We start from the raw sequence: 23202 nt of genomic DNA, 5'->3' as shown, positions 1-23202 counted from the left end.
TGTCAGTAGCTCTCCCTTTAAGTGTCTGCAATTTGCCAAGATACACTGTAGATTTCAAAGCCACCTGCAAAGGGACTGAGCTGTTCGTCACTGTTTTATGATGCTAGAGCCTGTGAGCTGTGGATGAGTCAAGTCACAATCATTGATTAATACACGTGAAAAAGGTAGCAGTGAATCTTTTAATTTTAATTCTCTGTCCAGTGTAGATACAGTAACAGGCTATCATATGTATATATCAATACACTCGAGAGGGATTTCCTCCAGCTGTTGAGAGATGAAGGCACAAATACTTAACTATTAAGACAATGTCCAAAACCAGAGGATCAGGGGAGTTACAATCTGAGAAAACGGGGGTTTGAACATAAAAACAAGGTCTTCTCTCTCTTTAGGAGGCAGTGAAAGTGCTCAAAAAAAAACACAAAGTGACACAACACATTCAGCTAAGCTGTAAAATAACTAGGACTTCACAAATCCAAAGTAAATATTCAAAGTATAGAGCTTGGAATGTCGTGGTAATCCCAACGCCAGCAGAGGTTCAGAAAGTATTCTGGCCATTCATTTTCAAACAGCTGCTTCTGTGTGGCTCCTCTCACTCAGTGCTACAAGAAGGGGGCAAGATACACTTTTTAGTTTTTAAAATTCTAAAAGTCAAATATACAACAACCATTAATCAAGAAGTGGACTTTAAAGTTTCTAAGTGCTGGGAGTAATAGGGGGGCTGCCAGTGAAAAACACATTTCTCAATGTTATAATAGAATTAACTGCCAATTAAAATCACACAATGACTGCTTTTCCTATCCAGTAGAGGACTTGATGCTGTTACATGCGCCAACAGAATTCCATTGTCTGATTAGTTCTGATGGCAAAAACTTCCTGAACCGCGGCACCACGTGCCATTCCAGCTGTGCAGGATAGGGAGGAGTGAAGTGACTGGAGTGTGTGGTGGACTGGGAGAAGAAGTGCGCTGGGACCCAGTTAGTAGGCATGGTTGGCCACAAACAGAGACTGGCCAGCAGCTGCTCCCTTGTCTCCACTGGACACGTACTTGCCCAGAGCTGCCTGGCTGTTATTCTGAAAGACGAGAAAGGAGAGGAGAGGAAAAACTGTTATTCCACCGTACGATTTTTAATTTGTTCCAAAGCTTTTATTTCAACTTCAGTTTTGGCTTTCACTAGCACTAACAAGAAAACTAGATTTACAATTATCAAAATTATATGAATAAATCCAGTAAAATTTCTCTAAAACCAAATCAGACATACATTAAGTGAAATAGGAAATGAAAATTGTATCTATGTTTTAAGAAATATGGTCCCACCCACAATTCTTGTCTTTTTTGCTTTTTGTAAACTAATGTACTTGTAATTTTTTGCTAATTTGCTAATCCTCCTTTGTCCCATGTTTTTGAGAAAAAAAAACAAGTGAATTTGCACAAGTTTCAAAAGGTTAAGAGAACCGACCAAATTCCGTGTCTTGTCCAGTCTGGACAACTATTCCAATGAGGTCCCTGAAAGTCCATGAGCAGCTGGATCCCAACCCTACAACCTGCCCTTGTACATCTCTGCCCCCTCCTCCTCCTCCTCCTCACCATGGCTCTCTTGACGTACTCCTCCTGACAGGCCTTGGCGTTCTCCTTCTTGCCTCCCCAGGCCTTGAGTGCCGAGGCCTGGAGGGCCCGGCCGTAGGAGAAGGTGAGGGCCCAGGGCCGGTGCAGGGGACACTGGTTGATGGCGCTCAGGTTGATAGAGGCCTCTTCCTCGCTCTGGCCACCTGACAGGAAGGTCACACCTGGAGGAGAGAGGAAAAGGGGTGGGGTTAGATGAGAAACCAGTTTGGTGTACGTTCTGCGTAAGTGTTTCAAAGGTTACAATATACTGCATGGATGAGCAACATTGAACAGTATGAATTAGGTTGGTCCAATGTATGTATTTAGTAGCTGCACTTCTGACATTAGCCTACAAAACAACGAGGCTTCATGAAGGGCATTCCTTTGAAAAAAGCAGGTATGCTGAGGCAGCCGCCACCAAGAGTGCAGAATGCTCAGAATCGAGTATCTAACCTAGTCATGTAATCCACTGCATTATACAACAGAGCTCTCTCTTCAAGCAATCTGATTGACGGAGAGCTGTGTGGTCTAACATCATGGGAGTCACATCACTTTATCTGGACTGTCTCCAAACCAAAAGGAAACCACGTTCTCCATGTTGTTAACAATGGATGTTTTCCAAATCTAACATTTGGTTTGGACTATGAGTGTGAACAAGAAAATAAAAATGGGACAAATGTCGCTGTTCATTAGATTTAGTGATTAAACTCCTCATCACGTAGCAGTGACAGATGTGTTGAATAAACTGGGGACAAAATGAGGACCTACAAGCCAGACAGTATGGACGCTCCACTTCCATAACAGCCGGCAGGAGAGCAACACGGTAACAAATATAATGTTGGATGTCATCTGTAAACAGTCGACCCCTCAGGTTGGTTTATGCTCCTGAACACATTTTAGTTTGGGGAACTATAATGGGGCCCTACTAATCACCCAAAAGTATCCAGAAGTACTCAGCCCAGTGGCCAGTGTGGGACACGTCCCTAGTAGCCACCAGCAGGCTAGATGATTAAACAGATCTGTAACTGCATTTATTCTGTATATTTAGATAATGGTGCATAGATGTATCTGTCTCACCCGGCACGGCAGGGGGCACAGTACGGCGCAGGGCGGTAACAGTTGCCATGGCGACCTCCTGAGGGCTGTATTTCTTGGGACAGGAGTGTCCGGCAGTCACCATGTTGGGCTTGAGCAGTGTGCCCTCCAAATAGACATGGTGGTCGGACAGAGCCTTGTAGACGGCTGCCAGCACCTGTCGAGCGAGAGAAAACAGCAGCCACAATAAGAAAGAGAGGAAGGGGTCCAAATGAAACCTTCCTCCTTCATGACAGTGACCTGAGCAAGCGGAGGGATTACTGTCCCTGTTTTTTAAAGGCCAAGTCTTAAGTATTTCAACTAGATTTTTAATTTTGTTGGGGTGGAAAAGCCTCAGTTAGCATTTAGACTGTCATCATGGGACACTAAACATCTCAACTGAAACGATGAAATTCAGGAGTCGACTCAATTGGTAGCAATTGTATTTCTTCTATTTATTGGTTCCAGCTGAGAACCAACTTTTCAGGTTCTGAACCGATTTATTTTTGGTCAAAATGCTCGGAATAATTCAAACTTACGTTCACAAACTGGAACAGAACCAGTTCCTTCTTGGCCTGTGACCACTTTAGTAGTGGTGAATTCTACAATAAATATATCAGACAGCATCACATCCATCATATCAGAGATGGATGACACTCATTGGACCACATCAGACCCATCATAGCTCCGTATATATCAGTGGACCCATAGAAATGTCTAGCCTTCCAAAGTCTAGATTCCCACCATCACTCACCTTCTCAGTGACATACTGGCAGCGCTGCAGGTCATGGTCTCCATCTGGGAGAATCTCAGGCTCCACAATGGGCACGATGCCATGCTGGGGTGCAAGAGAACATGGCAACCAGCGTCATGACAACAGACAATAGCAGTTCCCCTGAGAAGGACGTGTTTTGTGTAACAACTGCGAAAGAGTTAGAACTTAAGCTAATTGACCAACAGTGCAGTGAGCTGTGTAACGACTGCTCAGAGGAGCTGGGGAGCGTAACATCACTGCATTGATAAGGTTCCTGAAGAAATCCACTTCCCTTTAGAGAATGTCTGTTGCATGTTTGAGTGCAACTGAATTCACTAGAAATTGTTACAAATAAGAACATGTATGAGATCATTTGAATATTTTCCTCTCTGGTTTTATCTCACCTTGATTTGTTAGCATTCAGGTATGACATCTAAACAATTTCCTTTGAGACCTGAGACAATTCATTTGATTTCTTTGAGAAACATGGGGAGAAAGGTTAAGACCAATTTAGCAAAAAATGAATGCAGCAAAAATTACAAGAAAACCAGAAAATCAGAAAAACTAAATCCAGAAGATAAGAGGGGGAAATTGGCCAGATAAAAACATTAAAAATGACAAGAAATGTTCTAATTCTGATAAATTCTAATGGCAAAGACTAGGGTAGATTAAGGTCAGATCAGAGATCCTGGATCAGATTTCTTGAGGCTGTGTTCATGCCGTTCACAAGCATTTGCTACTGAGCACAAGCCAAAATATCTCTGGATATACGGGTCCTCACAGGGTAAAATCCCTTCAAATGGGGGTCCGGGCTTACTGGGGGGGTCCAGAAGATGAAAAAGTTTGGAAATCCCTGGGCTGGAATGTGCTTCCTTGCTTCCTTGATGTTTATTATTTGTAAAATTCCCGGATGTTTCCTGACTTCCCAAGAAAATCTATCAATGTCTGTGACTTCCCTTCTCTACTTCACCTGTCAGAATTCAAGGATATTCCAGAAATTCCATGACCAGAGTAAAGCCTGCTTGCTACACGTCCCTGATTTCTGAATGTTACTTTTACGTAGGTTTTCTGGGTATGTGCATGTGTGGCTAACCATCTGGCAGATGCTGGCATAGCGGGCCAGGACGTTGGCGTTCTCCATGATGGCCAGCTGCGACGGCGTGGTGGAGGTGATCTTTAACACGCAGCGCCACTTAGCAAAGTCGGCGCCATCCTTCTTATACTGAGCACAGCGCTCGTACAGCCCGTCCAGCCCTGCCAGGCAGCAAGAGAAGACCAATGACAATCAGAGCAAAAGAAGTTTAGCGATGAAAGAGGGAGCGGAGGGCCGAGAGGAAAGAGGGAGGGGAAGCTTAACGCACATGTGTGATGTGAATCAATCTCAAAATGTTTGAACAATGTCTTTCAAGTCTGCATATTCATGACCCTGAAGACAGCTGGTTAGCAGTATCCTCAATAGTTTTGGTCACACATTCTTTGGATAGTCCCCGAGAGATATTCAACAGAATATCAATTTACAGAATATCAATAAGCCATAAATTACATTTCAACATATTGACTCATCTACTGACATTCTGTTGTATGTGTTTGTTGAATTATACAAACGTGTCAGCCAAGTTGACATTATTGCTGCAATATAATGAAACCCTCTTCTTGTCAAGATACACATACATGGCTAATATTGCCGTTCTGATTGCTGAATATCTATAGGGGACAATCCAAAGAAGGTGTAACCATAGTTTCTTAAGAAAGTTACATATTCCATCACCGTTGTCACCAGTGAATGCCTTCATAACACTTTTTTTATGGGACAAAAGCATTACACGTCATCAAAACCCCTCGAGGCTTATGAGCCCCACTCTGTGATAATGCGCCTCCCCGGCTGGGAGCGAGAGTCTCACCCTGGGTGGTGGTCTCGCCGTTGGTGCCGGCGAGTGGAACAACGCCCTTGTCCACCTTGATGCCCACCACCATGCCTCTCTCCTTGATGAGCTGGGGGAAGAGCTTGCCGTCATCGGTCTTCTGGTAAAGGGTCTCGTGGAAGAAGATGACGCCACCGATGCAGGGCGTCACGCGGTCGTCGGCGGTGAAGAGCAGCTGGCGGTAAAACCTGCGGTTCTCCTCGGTGTTCTCAGCGTTGATGCTCTGGAAGCGCTTGGCCATGCTGCCTGGAAACACAGGACACTTTTTAGATGCTTTTGAAACGGACCCGTGCCACGACTAAGCTACTTCAAAGATTTTCCTTTGTAAAGCCTGCCTGATTGCTGTGCCAAGAATTTACTGTAATCTATGACAATCTTTTTCGACTTTCGATTTGAAGTGATTTTGCCCCATAATGACCCATATATCAAGAGATTTTGGTGTGTGTGAAATACTACATGCTTGTGAACGTCAGATGCCTTTCACAAGAAATCTGATCCAGCATCACTGATCTGACCCTGTAATATTTCACTGTAATCATTAAAAATCTACTTTTCTTGGCATTTAAAATAATGTTGTTTTTTTGCTATTTTTCCCCATAATTTTCCGGTAATTTTTGGTTAGTAACAAAAATTGCATTCTTACCATGTCTAGTCAATTAAATTACAGTGGAATTAAACAAGGCCTCATTTTGCTGAGGACCCCTTAGAAGTCCCTCAAGGACCCCTGGGGACCATCCATCTCTAATCTGATTGCTATTTTGTTCCAGTCACTTTTGGTCATGAGATTAGCCAGATCCTGTTATATGTAATCCATAGATTACATATAGCCCATAGATACCACAGGACATTCAGGAGCCCTCTGATTGGACGATACCTGTAGATTCATCAGCAGCCAGGATGCCCTTCCCAGCAGCGACGATTCTCTGGGCGATGTCACTGAGCTCCTTCTTCTGCTCAGTGCTCAGGAATGGAAAGGCGTGCGCCATGTTGTCGCTGACAGACACAACAGGAGAGGGGCAGACATACAGATTTCAGAGGAATAAAGAATCATATCTGAGCTTTTTCTTGCCATATCATCCCTCTAAATTAGCCGGCATTCATATCGTGTTTCCCCAGAGTTTGGGAAAGGCTCTGAAACAGCATCATGGGACACTGAAACGCCCCATTGCAACACAAGGTAAAGATGAGGAAACTGAGCACACTGTTTCACTGAAGTCTGTGCAGGTTAAAGGGATAGTTCAACTATTTTGAAAAACGTGATATACCCCATCCCCAAATGCTAACTGTTAGCCTCCTTCCCCCCGACTACCATTCTTAAAAATAACCATCTTGATAAGATGCCATGACGAGTGCTTTTGTGCAAAATGAACTGCATTTTGCACTTCATTGTGTGCACTGTATTTTAAGTCTATGACAATGATAATTGTAATATTTTTCAAATTAGTAGATTATATTATCAACAATGAGGAACAGTTTTAATATTTTTTATTTTATTTTCTCATTCACCCTATATGCGGTTTTTAGTGATACTATATTATTTTGAGCTGTATCAAATGTTTTACTCATTATAAACAGAGTATTTCCTCATAGAGTGGGCCTACTTTGTCATTGCTGTAATTATTGTTATTAAAAGGTTTATTGTTGTTGAGTCAATGTTTTTATGTTTGTTTGTTAGCAGTTGTACATAGCTTTTTTGCATTAGGATGTAATGATTTGTGTTATGGTGTTACGATGCAATGTTTAGTATTATGATGTAATGTTTTGTGTCATGATGTAATCATGTTTAATGTTATGTAATATTTAGTCTTATGATGAAATCTTGTGATATGATGTATGATGATGTTTTGTGTTAGAATGAAATATATTATGTTATGATTTAATGTTTAAGGTTATGACATAATGTTTTGTGTTAGGATGAAATGTTTAAGGTAATGATGTAATGTTTTGTGTTATGATGTTATGTTTGCTTGTGTGCACCCAAGGAAAATAGTTGCTACCCTGGTGCCTAATGGAGATCCAAATTAATTTATTAATTGATTAATACTCCAAGAAAGTAATACTTTCTGAGATTAGAGCCATTAATTTACAAGAAAAAGCTCACAAATGTATGAGAAAATAACTCAGAAACTGTGATTATACATATATATATAAACATACATACACTTTTTTTTTTTAGGTCTGCAGCTCCACATGTGCTGCTGCTGGCCATGTATCAGGCCTGCAGCTGATCACCTCATCAAATTCTACTTTGCCATGGGATTCAGGAATCAGGAGATCCTGCTGATTTTAGCCCAGAATCACAAGATTGTTCTCTTCTGAATCTGCCCAAGTCATAGCAATGTCTCTTCAAAGTCCAGATGCTGATGAACCAAGATTTCCCTCTTACTAAATCCCAGGGGAGAAAAAAAAACGGCTTTCACAGGTTTTCTCTTAAATTTGTGACTTCATAAACTCAGAAGTTTTGAGATTTTTTTTCTCACAAATTTGTTACTTTATAATCTCAGAATTTTCAAGGTTTTTCTCTTAAAATTTGAGGTTTTTTTCCACATAAATTTACAACTTTAACCTGAGAAGTCATTTTCGCATAAATTTGTGATTTTGTAATCTCAGAATTTCCGAGCTTTTCCTTGTAATTTTACTACTGTAATCTCAGGAAATAGTGAGGTTTTTTTTTTCTAATAAATTTATTTAGGAATTTGATCTCGAGTTTTTTTTTTTCTAGGAATATACCCCCCGCCCCCCATTTCTCAGCTGTCACATTTCCCCTGGCAGCTTGAACCTGACGTCACCTGACGTCACGTCACGTCGGCATCAGTGGATGAGCGTTTAGAGAAATATTGTTTCTAGTGTGTCGAGTTTGTTTCAAGTGTTTTGTGCCCAGACACATGGACACATGAGAGCTGGGCCGACACTTCCGTGTGTGGCCTGCCGAGGCATCTGAATGACCTTGTGCTGCACTGGGAGCTCAGCCTCGACACAGGAGGAGAGGGAAAAACTGGGCTACATGAACGCTTGTAGTGTGAAAAGATATCTGCGTACTACTGGATCATATTACCATGCTAACCTTTATTTATAGGGCACTTATCAAAATTATGCTTTTATGAGCTTATATAAATACAGAATGTTAGGAATACAAATGTAAGTATGGACGAAAACCAAAATCTTTCTTAACATAATGTAAACAAAGATGTAAGGTTAGCATGAGCAGGTTTGTTAGATTATAAAAGTTGACACTTACCGGATGGTTGGTGCGGTGACTGAAGCTAGAGGAGTGGAGCAGGAAGCTGCGGGTCGTGTTGTGAGGAGGAGGAGGTGGACGAGGACGAGCAGTGTAACAGGACAGCCAGGGGCGGGGCCTCAGCCGGGATACACCAATCACAACGTAGAGTTTAAGCCGACTGGCGTGGCGCTTCACCAATAGAAAGAGAGAAGGTCGCTCGTTGTCGTGTGGCTCTGACGGAAGGAAAGCAGCAGTGATGCAGAGCGATGGGCTCGTGAGCCCTGGACGCTGTCTGTCAGGCCGCCGCCTCATGAGCCACTGGGCGCTCGTGCTCTTCTTCCAGTCAGTGGGTTTCAGAGTGCGGCCCCGGAGCCGCTGCCACCGGCCTCTCAGCCAAACCCCCTTTAGCTTCATTTCACTAACACTGACCTCACCGCAGTGGCGGTTCTAGACCAATTTTACTGGAGGGGCCTGGCTGGGGCCAGGGGTTTTGTCAGAGGGGCACATTCAACCCAGGGCAAAAAAGACAAAGATTCAAAATTATATCTGACCCCCCCCCCCCCCCCCCCCCCCCCCCCCCATAAAACTAGTGATTACCCATTGTAACCAAACTGAATGGTTCAAAATATCACATTTGAGACACAAATATAAGAGACAGAAACAATGGAAATATCCTATTTTTCAGTGTAATCTTAGTACAGACAAACTCCTCACTTAGTACAAACTCCTGCTTCTAAAGTCTTTATCAGGCAGTTTCATCAACATCATCATCACTGCATCGCTGCATTGTCCGCCTGAGAAAAATTGCGCCAGAACGGAAAACTACTTCCTAGCGTCTGTTTCAGTCGCGTAGCAATCAGCGCCGTGCACGCCGTGCATGCGTGCGCCCTACTCTACACGCGTGTGCATGCTGCTCTGCGACGTCATAGATCTATGTGCGCCGTACCCAGAGCAGAGCGCGGCCCAAACCGCGCGCTATGTGATCACAATGTATAATCTTTGTTCGGAGGGGGGGCCACAGCGGGGTCCAGACTCAGTGTTACGGGGGCACTGGCTCCTGCTGGCCCCTCCCTAGAACCGCCAGTGCCTCACCGGGAAATATTAGAAGGCAGATAAAAAAAAAAAACTGAGTTATCATTTGAACAGTGTCTTTGAAGTCTGTGCAAATTCACTAAAGTGCTTTCTTTAAAAAAATAGAAATAAAAAACAAAACAATTATATTTTTTAAAAGCATATTTTTACATGTGAGATTTCTTGTGTTTGGTGGTGAAAGGTGTCTGAACTCAGCCTTTAATATCTGCTGAACACAAATCATAATATGTCTTGATTGGGAAATATGTGTGTTAAATTCAGAGCATCATTATGATGCTGATTTGCTACTTGACAAACTCTTAATCAGCTTTAAAGCTCATAACATGATAGTAGCTGTCTCCAAGCATACATATTCAGTCTCGTGGTTGGACCCAGTTCACAGAGAGCATATAATATGCTGACAGACTTTGAACTACACAAAGCTTTTCTCGGAGATGGCTTGTTGGATAGGGATATGTTAAATGCATTTATCTTTCCGTAGTTCAGGAGAGCAGTGACTGAGTGAGCATGATTCTGCTTCCTCCTGCCTGTCAGACAGTGTTGAGGGCCTCAGCGCCCTGCGGCCCCGCTGCTGTACGTGCAGATCCTCACATGCAGGGTGCATGTTCGATACGTGACCAGAGCATCACAGCAGGAAAAACTGAGAGGCACTGTTACAAAGCAGGCCTGCTGCCGCATCACAATGCCCTGATGACTACGTTTGGTTTTTCATGTACATTTGCCCCACAGAAGTGACTACAACATGTATCACTACTGAGAGTAGGAAACAAAGGTGCTGCAGACCTCTGTCCCATAACTCTGTATATTCTCTCGTCCTCAAGGACTGAGAACATTTCATATACATATACATGTTAACTTCAGTTCAGATTGATTAGTATGCTGCTGCTGAACAAAGCATGGGCTGAGCAAGGACTCAGAGTGTGACCTTCAGGCACATGCACACAGTTATGTAACATCCTCACTGCTGTGCCTAAGAGACTACTGATGCTTTTTCCACTGACAACAAGAGAGAAAGGGACATAAACCAGCTACTGCTCGACCAAAACATCAGTTTGTTGATGCTGGCCTTTTATTACAAATCAGACCTGCATCAATCAGTGTGGTCCACCTCTGATATGATTTGAAGGTTTTAATACAAATGAGTGAACCCAAATAACCAATGTAAAGTGTCTGACCACCATAAGACACCAAGACAGCTTCAGTGCTCCTTGTCATACACTCTACAAGTCTCTAGAACTCTGGCCTGGTTCCACACCCAGTGAATTGCGTGTTCACACGACAAATCCGGTGATTCATACAGGTCTGGTGTTGCCCAATTCAACTGCAATTTCTCTGCTGAAAATCTTGCAGAGCCGCTCTAGGCCGGAACAAATGATGTTGACATTACCAAGCTGAGCCAGAGCCAGAGAGATCATGGCATATAAGCAAACACCAGAAAATGGATGATGAATTTGAAGTGTGTTGTGTGTGTGTAGGCAGCCTCTATTCCACATGAATCCCAATTAGCTGAGCAAACACCGGAATAGTATTTCTGAAGCTACCTCTCCACAGCCATCAACACCAAATATCAAATTCATTTTGCAAGCATGGGTGAAGGTAGTATTCACCCAGTATTAGAGTTCTCATATTCTGCCCGAACCCGACCCGACCCGACCCGACCCGACATTTTCGGGTCGGGTCGGGCCTAAAATTTACGTGAATTGGGCGGGTCGGGTCGGGCTTCGGGTTCTGTGGGGGATTTTTTTTTTTTTTTTTTTTTTAAATAAAAAAAATATAATTATGTGTTCTGTTATTGATTATGACGTTTCATTTTTATGTGACTGGTGGAGAGTGAGAGACTGGATTGGATTTGGAGGCTAAACTTTCGAAAGACAGACAAACAGCTGTGCGAGCGCAGCGCAAAAAAGTGAGAGAGAGTTGCAGCAGTATCCCGCTGTGCTGGCAGACTCGGCAGCAGGGACGGTTTTTGCTATGGGCAGTGTGGGCAACTGCCCAGGGCGCAATCTGCTTGGGGGCGCACGAGAAAAAAAAAAAAAATCTCCAGTTTTCTAGACTACCGTATTGACCCGCACATGCCGCGGCACCATCAGTCGGCATCAGGCGGGCCAGCCGCGGCACCGTCCGATACGGCGCCCACCCGTCAGGTCTGCCGGATCTGACAGGTGAGCTGCCTGATGCTGACCGGCTCTGCTAAATAATGGCGAATTTGGCGATTAGGAGCGTTTTTTTTTTTTTTTTTCGGGCTTTATCGGGCTGTCGGGCCTAAAGTTCGGTTAATTAGTCGGGTCGGGTCGGGCCTCGGGCTGGCCCAGTCCGGCCCGGGTCGGGTCGGGTCTTAATTTTCTGGCCCGATGAGAACTCTACCCAGTATAAGAGTAACTGTCATTACTAAGTATTAGTGTTCTTCTGTCATCATTGTTTGCAGTGCACATGGTATTTGTGGTTTGTGATTCCCTCAAGCAGTTTAGCACATTGTTATTGGGTGTGCTCCAAAACCAAACAGGCATGATGCAGTTTTGTGCCGTACAGGCTTGGCTTCCACTCCTTTTAAAGGAAGCTTCAACCCTGATAGCTTTGCAGGCTTGGATGTAACCATATGCAATTAGCATTAAATGAATGCAAAAAAATGTACCATCTAAATATCCAATACGAAGGCAAAGAAGCAGAATTTTGCTATCAGAAAACAGAAAACACTATTTCCCAATATCCTTCATCATGCTGGCGGCTGGCAAAGGGTGTATTGGATGGCGAGCTCTGTATTGTGGAAAATACAACCTTTCCTCACTTTTTTTCTATTTTATTGGAAAGTCACAAAAATTAAACGTGTTATGAGGTTGCAAAGCCATAGGGTTACCATGCAGTTTAAGCTTTGTTGATGTGTTTTACGGTTGCATCTTGCTTTAAATCCAGCCTAAGAACCAAATACCACTTGTTCTGTAGCATGACAAATGATGACGACTGAAAGACACAAAGACTTAATGTCAGTCAAACTTATACTGGGTGAATACTACTAACAAACCTAGGGAGGGTCTACTGCCCTCATCTATAGATAGATAGATAGATAGATAGATTTACTTTATTGATCCCAAACTTGGAAATTCCCATGTTACAGCAGCATCAATAAAAAACATAAAATAAAATTAAGAAATATATACAATAGAGACTAAATATAGTATATACAATAAACGAACCTAAGAATATGAGTTGTTGAAATGTTAGATATACCGATGTAACAATAAATATGAAATATACAGATAGTAGATAGTATGGCACAGAGTAAGCTTGAAACCATGAAACCAAGAAACCAAGTGGCAGAACCCGACGCCCGTTGCTGGGATTCGGGAACTGTCCGACTTGATTCGGCCCCATGGAATCACCACTTCCAATAAATAAACAGTTAAGGTGCTGGGTGATGGATAATAAAATAAACAAGTAAGGTGCTGAGTAGTGGATAATAAAAATGACATTTGGTGTAAATTTGGTGTAAATGATGGCATAGCTTCATAAACTCTGCACTGTGACCACAGTCTCTTCCAGTGCTTGATCAGCTGATTAGGATTCACATGAGCAGTCTTCTCCACCCTTACCACAAATAAGCAGCACGGCAGCACATCCAAATGGAGTGTACCAATTATTGAAATGAAAACTATGAAAAAAAACTATTAACGTAAGGAACTGAGGATAAATCAACTCATAACCACACCCACAAAATACTGGCACACGCCCTGGCCTCAACTACGCCTCACCTTCTCTCTCTGGCATCTCCCAGATGACCGAATTTATAGTTACATACCACTAATTAATTAAGCACACAGTGATTTCCAACAAACGGTAAGAAACAAACAGAAGACAAACGAACATTGATAATGTTGTGACCTGTGTAATGAATATAGCAATAATATTAACTGATACAAAACAGTTTGTCTGTTATTATTGTTTCAACCTTAGATTAAGAGTGATGGAAATCTTAACTTAAATGTAATACTAAACACAAACAGCTGGGACAGTAATGTGTATTGGCTCTATTAATGGGAATTCATGGTTGGCATAACTGAATGAAACTGAATGAAACAAACAAAGGTGTGATCATGAAATGGTTAAATGAAATGAACAGGTACATAAGTGACACATGGTGTTGTTGAGCCCACTTTGTCAAGGTGTGTTGGAAGAAATACATTCTGAGGGGAAGCAGTGAATACTTTTTTGTAATGTTATTAAAATGCACAAATGTAAATAAACTGAAAATTTAGCCCCAAGAAATATGCTGCTGGCAACTTTAATTAATAAATATCATTATCAGATTTGGCCTTCAAAACCCATACTGGTGGGACACTAGTATCAAAATGTTTCATGATATTGAGGAAATGCACCTGAAATTTGCTTTTTAAATGTGCTACATCACAATTCAGTAAAAAGATAATGGAAATGACTTGATCTACCTCACAAGTCTGACTTGCTGACCTTGAGCTGTTTGACTTAACATTTGTTTTGGCAACCTTACAACATGATAGGCAGGGCAGGTACTGACCTGGGGCCGTTTTGTACTCTTTACATTATTGGACCACAAAAGCACTATCACAGGACTGTTCAAAAACGCACCCTGTCTGGAAAAAATGACATTCTCATACAACTAAACTGCATTCTCTATTACATCCAAGATGTTTGTAGTGTATCACAAGTATGTTTGCTTGGCCTGAAGTCCCCACTAGAAGGTAGGCGGGGTGGTGGAAGGGTCGCACAGCTGAGGCAAGTCAAGTGTGAGTCCAGTGTGAGGTGACAGTGGTGTTTGTGTGCTGTAAATGTTACATTAGTGTAACCAAGTGGTTTAGATATTTAGACCGAACTTTAACCAACAAGTTTTTTAGACCTAAAAACTGAACCTCACCCTAACCGTAACCAACTGTTTTTTTATGCCTAAAGCTAACCTTTCCCACGTTGTTCGTAGGCCTAAACCTAATCTTTCCCTAACATAGACCAACTGGGTTTTTATGCCTAAACCTAACTTTTCTCTAACCATAACCAAGTAGTTTTGGTGGCTAAAGTCAAGGAACTGGCTCAAATGCAGTCCAACATGCTGTGCATGATATGTTGATTAGAGATGTACTGTATTTGTGATATGTCACAAGACAAATGTGCTCCCTGAAAAAAAATACATTTCCTCCTAAATGTAATTATGAAACGCAGTTTAGTTGTATGGGAACAATTTTTAGGAGATAGGATTGTCAAAAACTTTGGTGTTAGGCCCAACCTCCTGGTAGCTGTGGGGCTTGATACAGGGAGGTCACAAGAGGCCAAAGAAAAGTCTCAACAGAAGACTCCACAGACCAGAATGATTTCAGAAAAGACAATACCGTTTAATACAGATTTCAGTAAACATAACCGAGCAAAGCCATTTTCAGTATCATTCACATGTAGAAAATGGAGTTGAAGTTGCAATAAAAAACAAGTTTGTGAGCAGAAAATAAAAATGGCCGGTCATCTATAACCCAAAAACACTTCTCGCTGTAAATATTAGGTTATAGACTGACAAATACAGTACAGATACAGGCACTGCTAATGGGCTTTAACCCTTTGAAACCTGAATTCGCATGATTTGTTTGTTTGTTTTTCAAACAAATGGGGAAAAGAGACAAATTAGCCAAAAATTACCAGAGCAGTAGCAAAAAAATGCATTTTTTTTTTTTAGTGTTAAAGGTGTCTGAAAGCAGCCAATTAGGAGAACTTACCATAAAATTCTTCCCCATTTTCCTGCCCAATACTAAGATGGAGAAATAAAACAAATAAATAGATAAATAAATAAAAAAGTGCCCATGGTCTCCTGGGTTTCAAAGGGTTAACAGATTAGCAGAAGCAGCAGCTCGGCTTATGCAACAGTCAACATGAGAAGTGGCTCATATAAGGCTGTGAGATTTTATTGGTTACAGTAACAGAGTAAGTCAAATAAAGAATCAAGGTCAACCGGGCTTGAGGAAATGAGGGGAAAACATTTAAAAGAGATTTTACCAGTTGCAGTAATCAGCATAAAGGCCTCTCATATTCCAACCATGACACAACACCAGGGGATTTTCTGAGGTGCTTGTGAGGTGACAGTGAACCAGCTGTGCTACACTCTGCGATGTAACTAAAATAAACCAACTCTGCATACCGGACTTTAGACAACATCAACACTGAAAATACAATATAGATACATTTGTGTGATGTGTCTGGGAAAACTCCCTTATTCCCTGAGGCTTACACTGACCTCTCTGTAGTGTTCTATTATGGTGCTGGTATGGAATTCCAGTAGTGAAAATATTTGAGTCTACAGGAGAGTTCATTTGAATGTTTTTGAAGACACTGGCTTGGCTTTCCTTCTACCTGATCTTGATCTCAAAGCAGAGACAATTGAAGGAGTCACACTCAGGAGGCTGGCAGGTACAGGCACAGTCCCATCTGGCACACTGTGGGCAAAACACATGGGGTGAGGAACTGAAAATCACCAAAAACACCATTGTTACACTGCTAATGTTTCATTTAGCTTCAGGGCACATCTTCCCAACAAACACCAGTACACAAAAACATGTATGTACATGAAGGGGGATCAAGACCCTGTTTGATACAAAGTAGAGCTGGACAATATGTCAACATTAAATCAATATCATGACACGAGGATAGATATCATCCAAGATTTTGTCCATCGTAATATAGTGATGTGGCATAAGTGCTCTCTTTTCCTGATTGTAAAGGCTGAATTATAGTAATGGGACACAATTTTGTGAACTTTGACCGTTCTTGCTGTTTCATCATGTCCACATTATTAATAATTATTCATCAAAAATCCGTGTTTAATCATAAAAAGTAGCCCATATTCACTCAGTGGTCACTTTATTGGTCCACCTGTACAATCTAATGCAGTTCAGGTCAACAGCTCTGCCATAAATTCTACCTTTTAACAAAGATTATAATGCTCAGTTTTTGTTGACATTGTGGAGAATGTGTCCATTTAATTCTATGTTTATTATTGAGGTTACAGTTTGCAGAGGTCTTGTACTGGACTACATTATATTGAGAGGTGTTTCTCATTTTTTGTCCTCCCTATTTATATACATCAGGGGGACAGAATAGTAGAAACAGCTCTCAGTAAACTGCAGTCCAGTCCAACAGCAGCACTAACTGTGAGCTCAATGCCAAACATAGAAGTGAATGAACACCTCTATTACTGTGACAACAAGACAAGCTGAGCATTATAGGCAGCAGGAGAGGAAACTTTATGTATTGTATTAGATTGCGATTGCCCAAGTGGACCTAATAAAGTGGCCAGAGTATTTTGATTTAGAATGATTTAATCACGATACAGGCAACCTGTCTATCAGAGTAACCAGGGAGTTAGGTCAATAAGCTCATCTTTTCTTTGTCTCTTTTTTTTTTTTTTTAATTTAATTCGATCATTTCATGTCATTCAGTCTGCTATTTAAATCTCTCATCAACAATTATCAAAGGACGCAAGGGACAGCAAACAACATAAAACAGTAAAAAAATACAAGAAAACCTCACAATGAAGCCACCAAAACTAGTCATTTACTGTATAGTTAAATAATCTTAAAAATAGATACTTTACAGCCATTTCTGTGTAAAGGGGCCACACACTGAGTGTAGCCCGGAAGCTATTTTGTCAATTGATGGTGTCGAGGCTGTTTTCATCTTTCATTCATTTCTTCGCCAACCAAACATAAAAATGATTGGGATGCAAAACAGTTGATAGAAAAAAGACTTTCTTGGTAGATATTTCTGAGTTCTGGGGATTTACTCACAGAAGGAGAAGGGCATGTTTGGTCCAGGCATGAGCGGAGAGATGGTGGGCGACAGTCACACAGTTCAGCCCACTCAAGGCATTTTTCACACGGGGAAATGTGTGGACAACAGTCTCCACACTCTAAAGAACAACGGTCCTTTGAACAAACACAAACGAGAGGCATCAAGCATTTCTTGTCACTACACCACACTTTAGGGATTTGTTTTTTGTAACTTAAGGTGACTTGTGTCTCATAATATTGTAACATATTGTATTCTCTCTCTTCCTCTGTCTCTCTAGTAACAAGTATCAAACAGATGGCAGCTGGAGGAAGAAGAGGTTTCTGGGGGGGGGGGGGAAGCACAGCTGGCTGCTTTTCTGAAAACATACCATGTGTTCATATTAATGAATGTTTGCCTTGTAATATAACATCTATATCTATGTATATCTATATATCTATATCGACTCCTCTCATTCTTCACAATCAGAATTTTATAGATCCCATAGGGGAAATTGGGTCAGTTGCTCATTTCTCAAGAATTAAACTGTAAGAAAAATAGAAAGAAATACGAAATATAAAAAATATAAAAATGTTCATTGAATTTCTTTCAAAAACATATTAGATTTAAAATGAAATTACAGGAAAATCACCATAAAATTACTCCAAAATAAACAAAAAAAAAAAGAGCAAGAAAACTACCAATGAAATTGCCACAAAATTACTGAAAAAAGTAAAATAAAAACAAAACTAAAATTACAAGAAAATAAACAGGAAATTGGCAGAAATATATATGAAATAAAAATAAAGTAAACAAACAAGAAAAACAAAACAAAACAAAACATGAAACTAGCAAAATAAATGACCTGAAAATAATATGATTATTAGATTTCTGTAATTAAAATTAAATTTCAAGACAATTCAAATTACCCCCAAAACTTGTGAATTTACTTCATTTATAAACACAGTGTCTTTTTTCTGATTAACTTTCTTGTTTTTTGTGAGGGGTAAGGCAAGTTTATTTTATTTATACATTTTTGTGGTAATATCCTTGTAATTTAATTTTAAATACATATTTATAATAACTGTAAATGTTTTTCTTGGTATTTTCAAATTAATTTTCCAGGACCATTTTCCTAATTATCTGGTAATTTGTTTGCTAAATTTTGATTTTTTTTTTTCCTTTAATAAATCTTCTTAATTGTGGGATTTTTCTTTTTTTAATTAATATACCCACTGTTTCAAAGGGTTACATGCTTGTGAAAAATGCTTGTACGCACATTTTAAAAAGGAGAAACACAAAGATACAATTAACAAAGAGAAGATGAAATAGGTTTGAGGCAGGTTGGTTAAATGGCTTATTTAACTGTTTCACTAGTCAGTAATTGTACACATATAGGACAGTGCAATATCCCTGTATATATATGGTGTAGGTATACCTTTTACATATGCTCAATTTCTTATTTCTGCATTTATTGTTGTAATATGTTGTAGGATTAATGCACACATTTATACATAAGGCACATCCTTTTTGCCAATTTCTAATGTCCATATTTTTATATTTCTTATTTCTTTTTCTTATAATATCACTTACACTTATAAAATATTCTTCTCTTGAGAATCTGAACCACTGCAACTGACCCAATTTCCCCTGAGGGACCAATAAAGTATTTCTGATTCTGATTTTATACAGCAGACAATCCACTGGGTACCTGGACTCAAGAGTGTATGGGTGCAGTTAAGAGCAGCAGACAGAAGGGACAGATTCCAGAAATGAGAGGGGGAATACACACACACACACACACACACACACACACACACACACACACACACACACACACACACACACACACACACACACACTGCAGCCCCCCAACTTCCTCCGTGTCCACTACGCCCCTGCCAGCGGCTTCGATCAACCAGTGAGGACAGCGGCAACAGCCACTTGCTGTCACTGAGGCAGCAGCACCAACCTTGAGGCAGCGTCGGACCAACAGCGCCACCGCCAGGACGACCATGTAAAGGCCAACGACAATGATGAGTACAGCTGGAAGAGGGAGGACGAGTCCCCACACCGGCAGCACCTGTGGAGCAAAACGAGCCACAGGCGTGGTGTTGGCGGTTAGAGAGGGGTGCTGCTCGGTGGCAGCGCCCAGACTGCACACACGCGGCGGAGCTCTGTCTTACCACCGCTGCTTCCTCCTGGGAAGACATTCTTCCTGCCCGGCTGCCTCACATCTCTGTCACTTTCCGGCTGGGGGAGGGCACAGGCACTTTTGTAGAGCAGCTACAGTCTGCAAAGTTTACATAGCGTTAGTTAGTGCGTCTTCACGCTTCAGTTGTTTGTGTTTTCATGGCGCCGGGTTGCTAACGTTAGCTAGTTAACGCTGTGCTAGAGAGAGAGCTAACGCTAACTGTGCTGCAAACCTCTTGTCCTTACCTTGTGCGAGCTGGTCGAGTCAGATACACTCACATTTTTCACACTTTTACTCTCTAACTGTTGAAATGAGGAGAGTTGGCTCTTTGTTTCTACAGACACTGTTCTGCCAGCCTTAGGCCAACGGTTTAGCGTGTGAACAAACAGCAGCTGCGTTGCCATAGAATCGGACGGGTGCCTGTAAGGATCAAACTAGACGCACATTAGAGCGATTTGTTTAGTGAAGAAACCAAACCCCCCATATTAGGATATACCCCTACCCGGGGTAGAACAAACAGGACTGTTTTTCACATCTTTAAGATGTCCCCTACATGAAATGGATTGTCCCAAGTTTTACTTTTACTGCAAAGGTCATGAAATTTATCAATAAAGTGACTCACCACAAAGAAAAAAAAAGTGCAAACAAAAAAAACAAAAAAAACAAACAAAAAAAAACGCCTGCCCTGAAAGAGGGACATCCAGGTCAATCCTTTGTCATTTTCTATCTGCTGGTTGGTTTTACTTCATACTTGCACAGATGGTCTTCTACAGGTAGTGCCCTACATCCCAAAGCAACCAGAATGCCGATATTTTGTTCTAGTGTGAATCAGCAGCCTTTTATACGTTACATTTTCTGAGGAATATTCACATGTAATTATGGTCCTGCTCTTCTATCAGGGGTGCTATTGTATTGTGAATGAAAATGTATGTACTCACCAGTGGCGGTTCTAGAGCAATTTTACTGAAGGGGCCTGGCTGGGGCCAGGGCTTTTGTCAGAGGGGCACATTCAACCCGGGGCAAAAAAGACAAAGACTCAAAATTATATCTGATTTTTTTTCCCCCATAAAACTAGTGATTACCCATTGTAACCAAACTGAATGGTTCAAAATATCACATTTGAGACACAAGTATAAGAGACAGAAACAGTGGAGACATCCTATTTAGTACAGACAAACTCCTCACTTAGTACAAACTCCTGCTTCTAAAATCTTTATCAGGCAGTTTCATCAACATCATCATCACATCTTCATTACACCACTGTCTTCTTATCATCATCAATAAATCATCATCATATTTACACTCTAAAAGCTTACTGCTACCTTGTAACAATAAAATATTGTTCATGGTAGTCGCTTCTTGCTTCTGACTGCCTCTCATCAGGTGGTTGACTTTTCGAGCTCGCTGTTTTCACCGTAGATCAACAAAACTGACCGCCGTTTCCAGCGGTGCAACGCTCTGAAGCGGCTTTCACAGAGCACGCACGGCACAGACCGCGGCTGGCTCAGCCATTCATTGTGTATGTGATCACGGAGCGCAAGAGCACACTGGTCTGCGTTTATTTTTAGAAATCTAGATGATTGACATCATGAGATATGCACTACTCTTGCAAAGACAATGCAGTATAGTCATACATTTATTATAAAATTCTATGTGAAGTCACACACACAACAGGTAACAGGTGAAATCACATGAAATGAGAAAAAATACAGCCTTCGTTCATGTAACATAATTTATTAAGAAGCATTAGTTCAGCTAATTCATAAATTAAAAAATGGATTCGCCTCTTTACACGGTGCATCCGAAGCTGCTGTGCTGTCCACCAGAGAAAAATTGCGCCACAACGGAAAACTACTTCCTAGCGTCTGTTTCAGTCGCGTAGCAACCAGCGCCACATACGTGCACGCTGTGCATGCGTGCCTTTCATGATGAACGCCTTTGTGTAAACAGAGCTGCATTCGGATTATGGAACTTGGTTCCAGTTACCGCCTGATAAAAACACACCAAGAGAAAATTTCAACCAGCACTACAGCTGCTACAACATTTTGGCCTGCTGGAGGTGCTAGAACAAAGCAAGGCTCAACAACAACACACACAATGACAGGAAACACACTGCACATCATTGGAAACAGTACAAACTCAAGCAAGGAGCACAAGTGGCAAAACAAAAGGTCCATACACTCTACAGTTACAGTTGTTTGTCTCACCTCATAACAATGTTCATCTTAATCGCACACAGACTATTTCATCGTCATTTCAGCATCAACTGAGGCTGAGACCAAATTTCAAACTCTAGCCCCACAGCCTGTTTTAACTGAGCGGATGTGTTACCTGCATACTCAGTGTCCGTGGACACAAACAAAAAACAATCAACAATGCAGAATGTAGAGCTGTAGCCATTGTGACGTCATGCCGTCCGTCACAAACACGTATCTGTGCAGGTGACTGTAAAGTACTGAGCACTGTCCCAGGTGTTGTCTATGCTGCGCGTGCGTCCTCATCATCTGGTTGACTGGTGACGTCACTGGCCGGAGCAGCAGAGGCCATAAAAAGCCGGCTCGGCAGCAGGTGTGTGTCGCACATGCTGGAGTTGGCCTTCGGCTGGTCTGAGACCAGGTTAGGCTGCCTGTATAGGGCTGGCCGCTCGGCAGTGTGTGTCCGCTCTCCAAGTTCAGCGGGGGGGTGTCCACATCTGCTGGATCTGCTCTCAGACTGAGCAAAGACCAAGCGAGTCTCGCCTTTCCCAGGCGGGCTCTCCAGCTGGCTCTGCTAGCTGCACAGCAGGTGTGCCCCTCAGGCCGGTCTCCGGTGGTCGGTGCAGCCTGCGCAGAGACTATTAGTCCAGTCATTTTAGGAAAAAACCTAGGACAAATTGCAAGAGAAAAAAACTCTTGCAATTTGCTTCTCTTGCAATTTGTCCTAGGTTGACCCCAATTTTGGGCTAAAATTACTGGACTATGAGGGTCCACAGACTGGTGATGCTGACGGATGCAGGCTCTCTTCTGCTAGGAGGAGCCAATGCCTGCATCACGGTTGTCATGGAGACGGTCCATTGGCCTGCTGAACATCTGGTCGCAAGGACCGTGCTGTTGTCCAGACTGCGCCACCATGATGTGCCAAGAACTGCTCCGTGGCTTCTGGTCAGGGTCACCGACATGAAGACTGCGGTCGTTGCCGTTAATACCATACCGCCTGCGCCTGCTCCTTGATACGGGGACGGGACCTGGGGTGTGTGTGTGTGTGTGTGTGTGTGTGTGTGTGTGTGTGTGTCTTGTCCTTTCCAATTTTGTTTTTTCAGTTTCAGCTTTTAATTTAAAATGCTCCAATACTCCAGTATTATTATTAAAATACTCCAGTACCTGTTTCCCAACGATAAAAAAAAAAATGAATTAATGTATAAATAAAAAAAAATTAAAAAGTAACATATCTTCAATTCTTTGTGGCTGCAGTGAACCAGTTTTCCCTCCAGTTCATTTGTCTCATTTCTTTGTCAGTAATAGGAAATAACAGCACCGTCCCCCTGATGTTCCTATGTTTGACACAGCATCTCTAAAGTGTCCTGTACAGAGCCAA

The 23202-nt window shown here is 41.8% G+C and overlaps 2 protein-coding genes across 2 annotated transcripts; both read right to left on the bottom strand.

Annotated features, from left to right (window-relative positions):
* Positions 1 to 160: 160 nt before the first annotated feature.
* On the bottom strand, positions 161 to 8720 carry LOC115364034 (fructose-bisphosphate aldolase A-like). The gene is made up of 8 exons (XM_030058444.1): positions 8592 to 8720; positions 6228 to 6346; positions 5333 to 5599; positions 4525 to 4685; positions 3432 to 3515; positions 2681 to 2855; positions 1586 to 1785; positions 161 to 1071 (listed from the first exon to the last, which is right to left on the bottom strand). Exons 2-8 carry the CDS (start codon positions 6337 to 6339, stop codon positions 976 to 978), a joined length of 1095 nt encoding a protein of 364 aa, XP_029914304.1. The 5' UTR covers positions 6340 to 6346; positions 8592 to 8720; the 3' UTR covers positions 161 to 975.
* A 6275-nt stretch (positions 8721 to 14995) lies between these two features.
* si:ch211-198p11.6 (uncharacterized) lies at positions 14996 to 20061 on the bottom strand. The gene is made up of 5 exons (XM_030059100.1): positions 19875 to 20061; positions 19622 to 19728; positions 19408 to 19518; positions 17456 to 17593; positions 14996 to 16105 (listed from the first exon to the last, which is right to left on the bottom strand). The coding sequence occupies exons 2-5, from the start codon at positions 19646 to 19648 to the stop codon at positions 16019 to 16021; spliced, it is 363 nt and encodes a 120-aa protein (XP_029914960.1). The 5' UTR covers positions 19649 to 19728; positions 19875 to 20061; the 3' UTR covers positions 14996 to 16018.
* Between the last annotated feature and the right edge of the window lie 3141 nt (positions 20062 to 23202).

Source organism: Myripristis murdjan, chromosome 8 (assembly GCF_902150065.1).
Source record: "Myripristis murdjan chromosome 8, fMyrMur1.1, whole genome shotgun sequence".
Classification (NCBI taxonomy): domain Eukaryota; kingdom Metazoa; phylum Chordata; class Actinopteri; order Holocentriformes; family Holocentridae; genus Myripristis; species Myripristis murdjan.
Note: the sequence above shows the minus strand (reverse complement) of the source record. Positions and strands in the feature narration are given on the sequence as shown.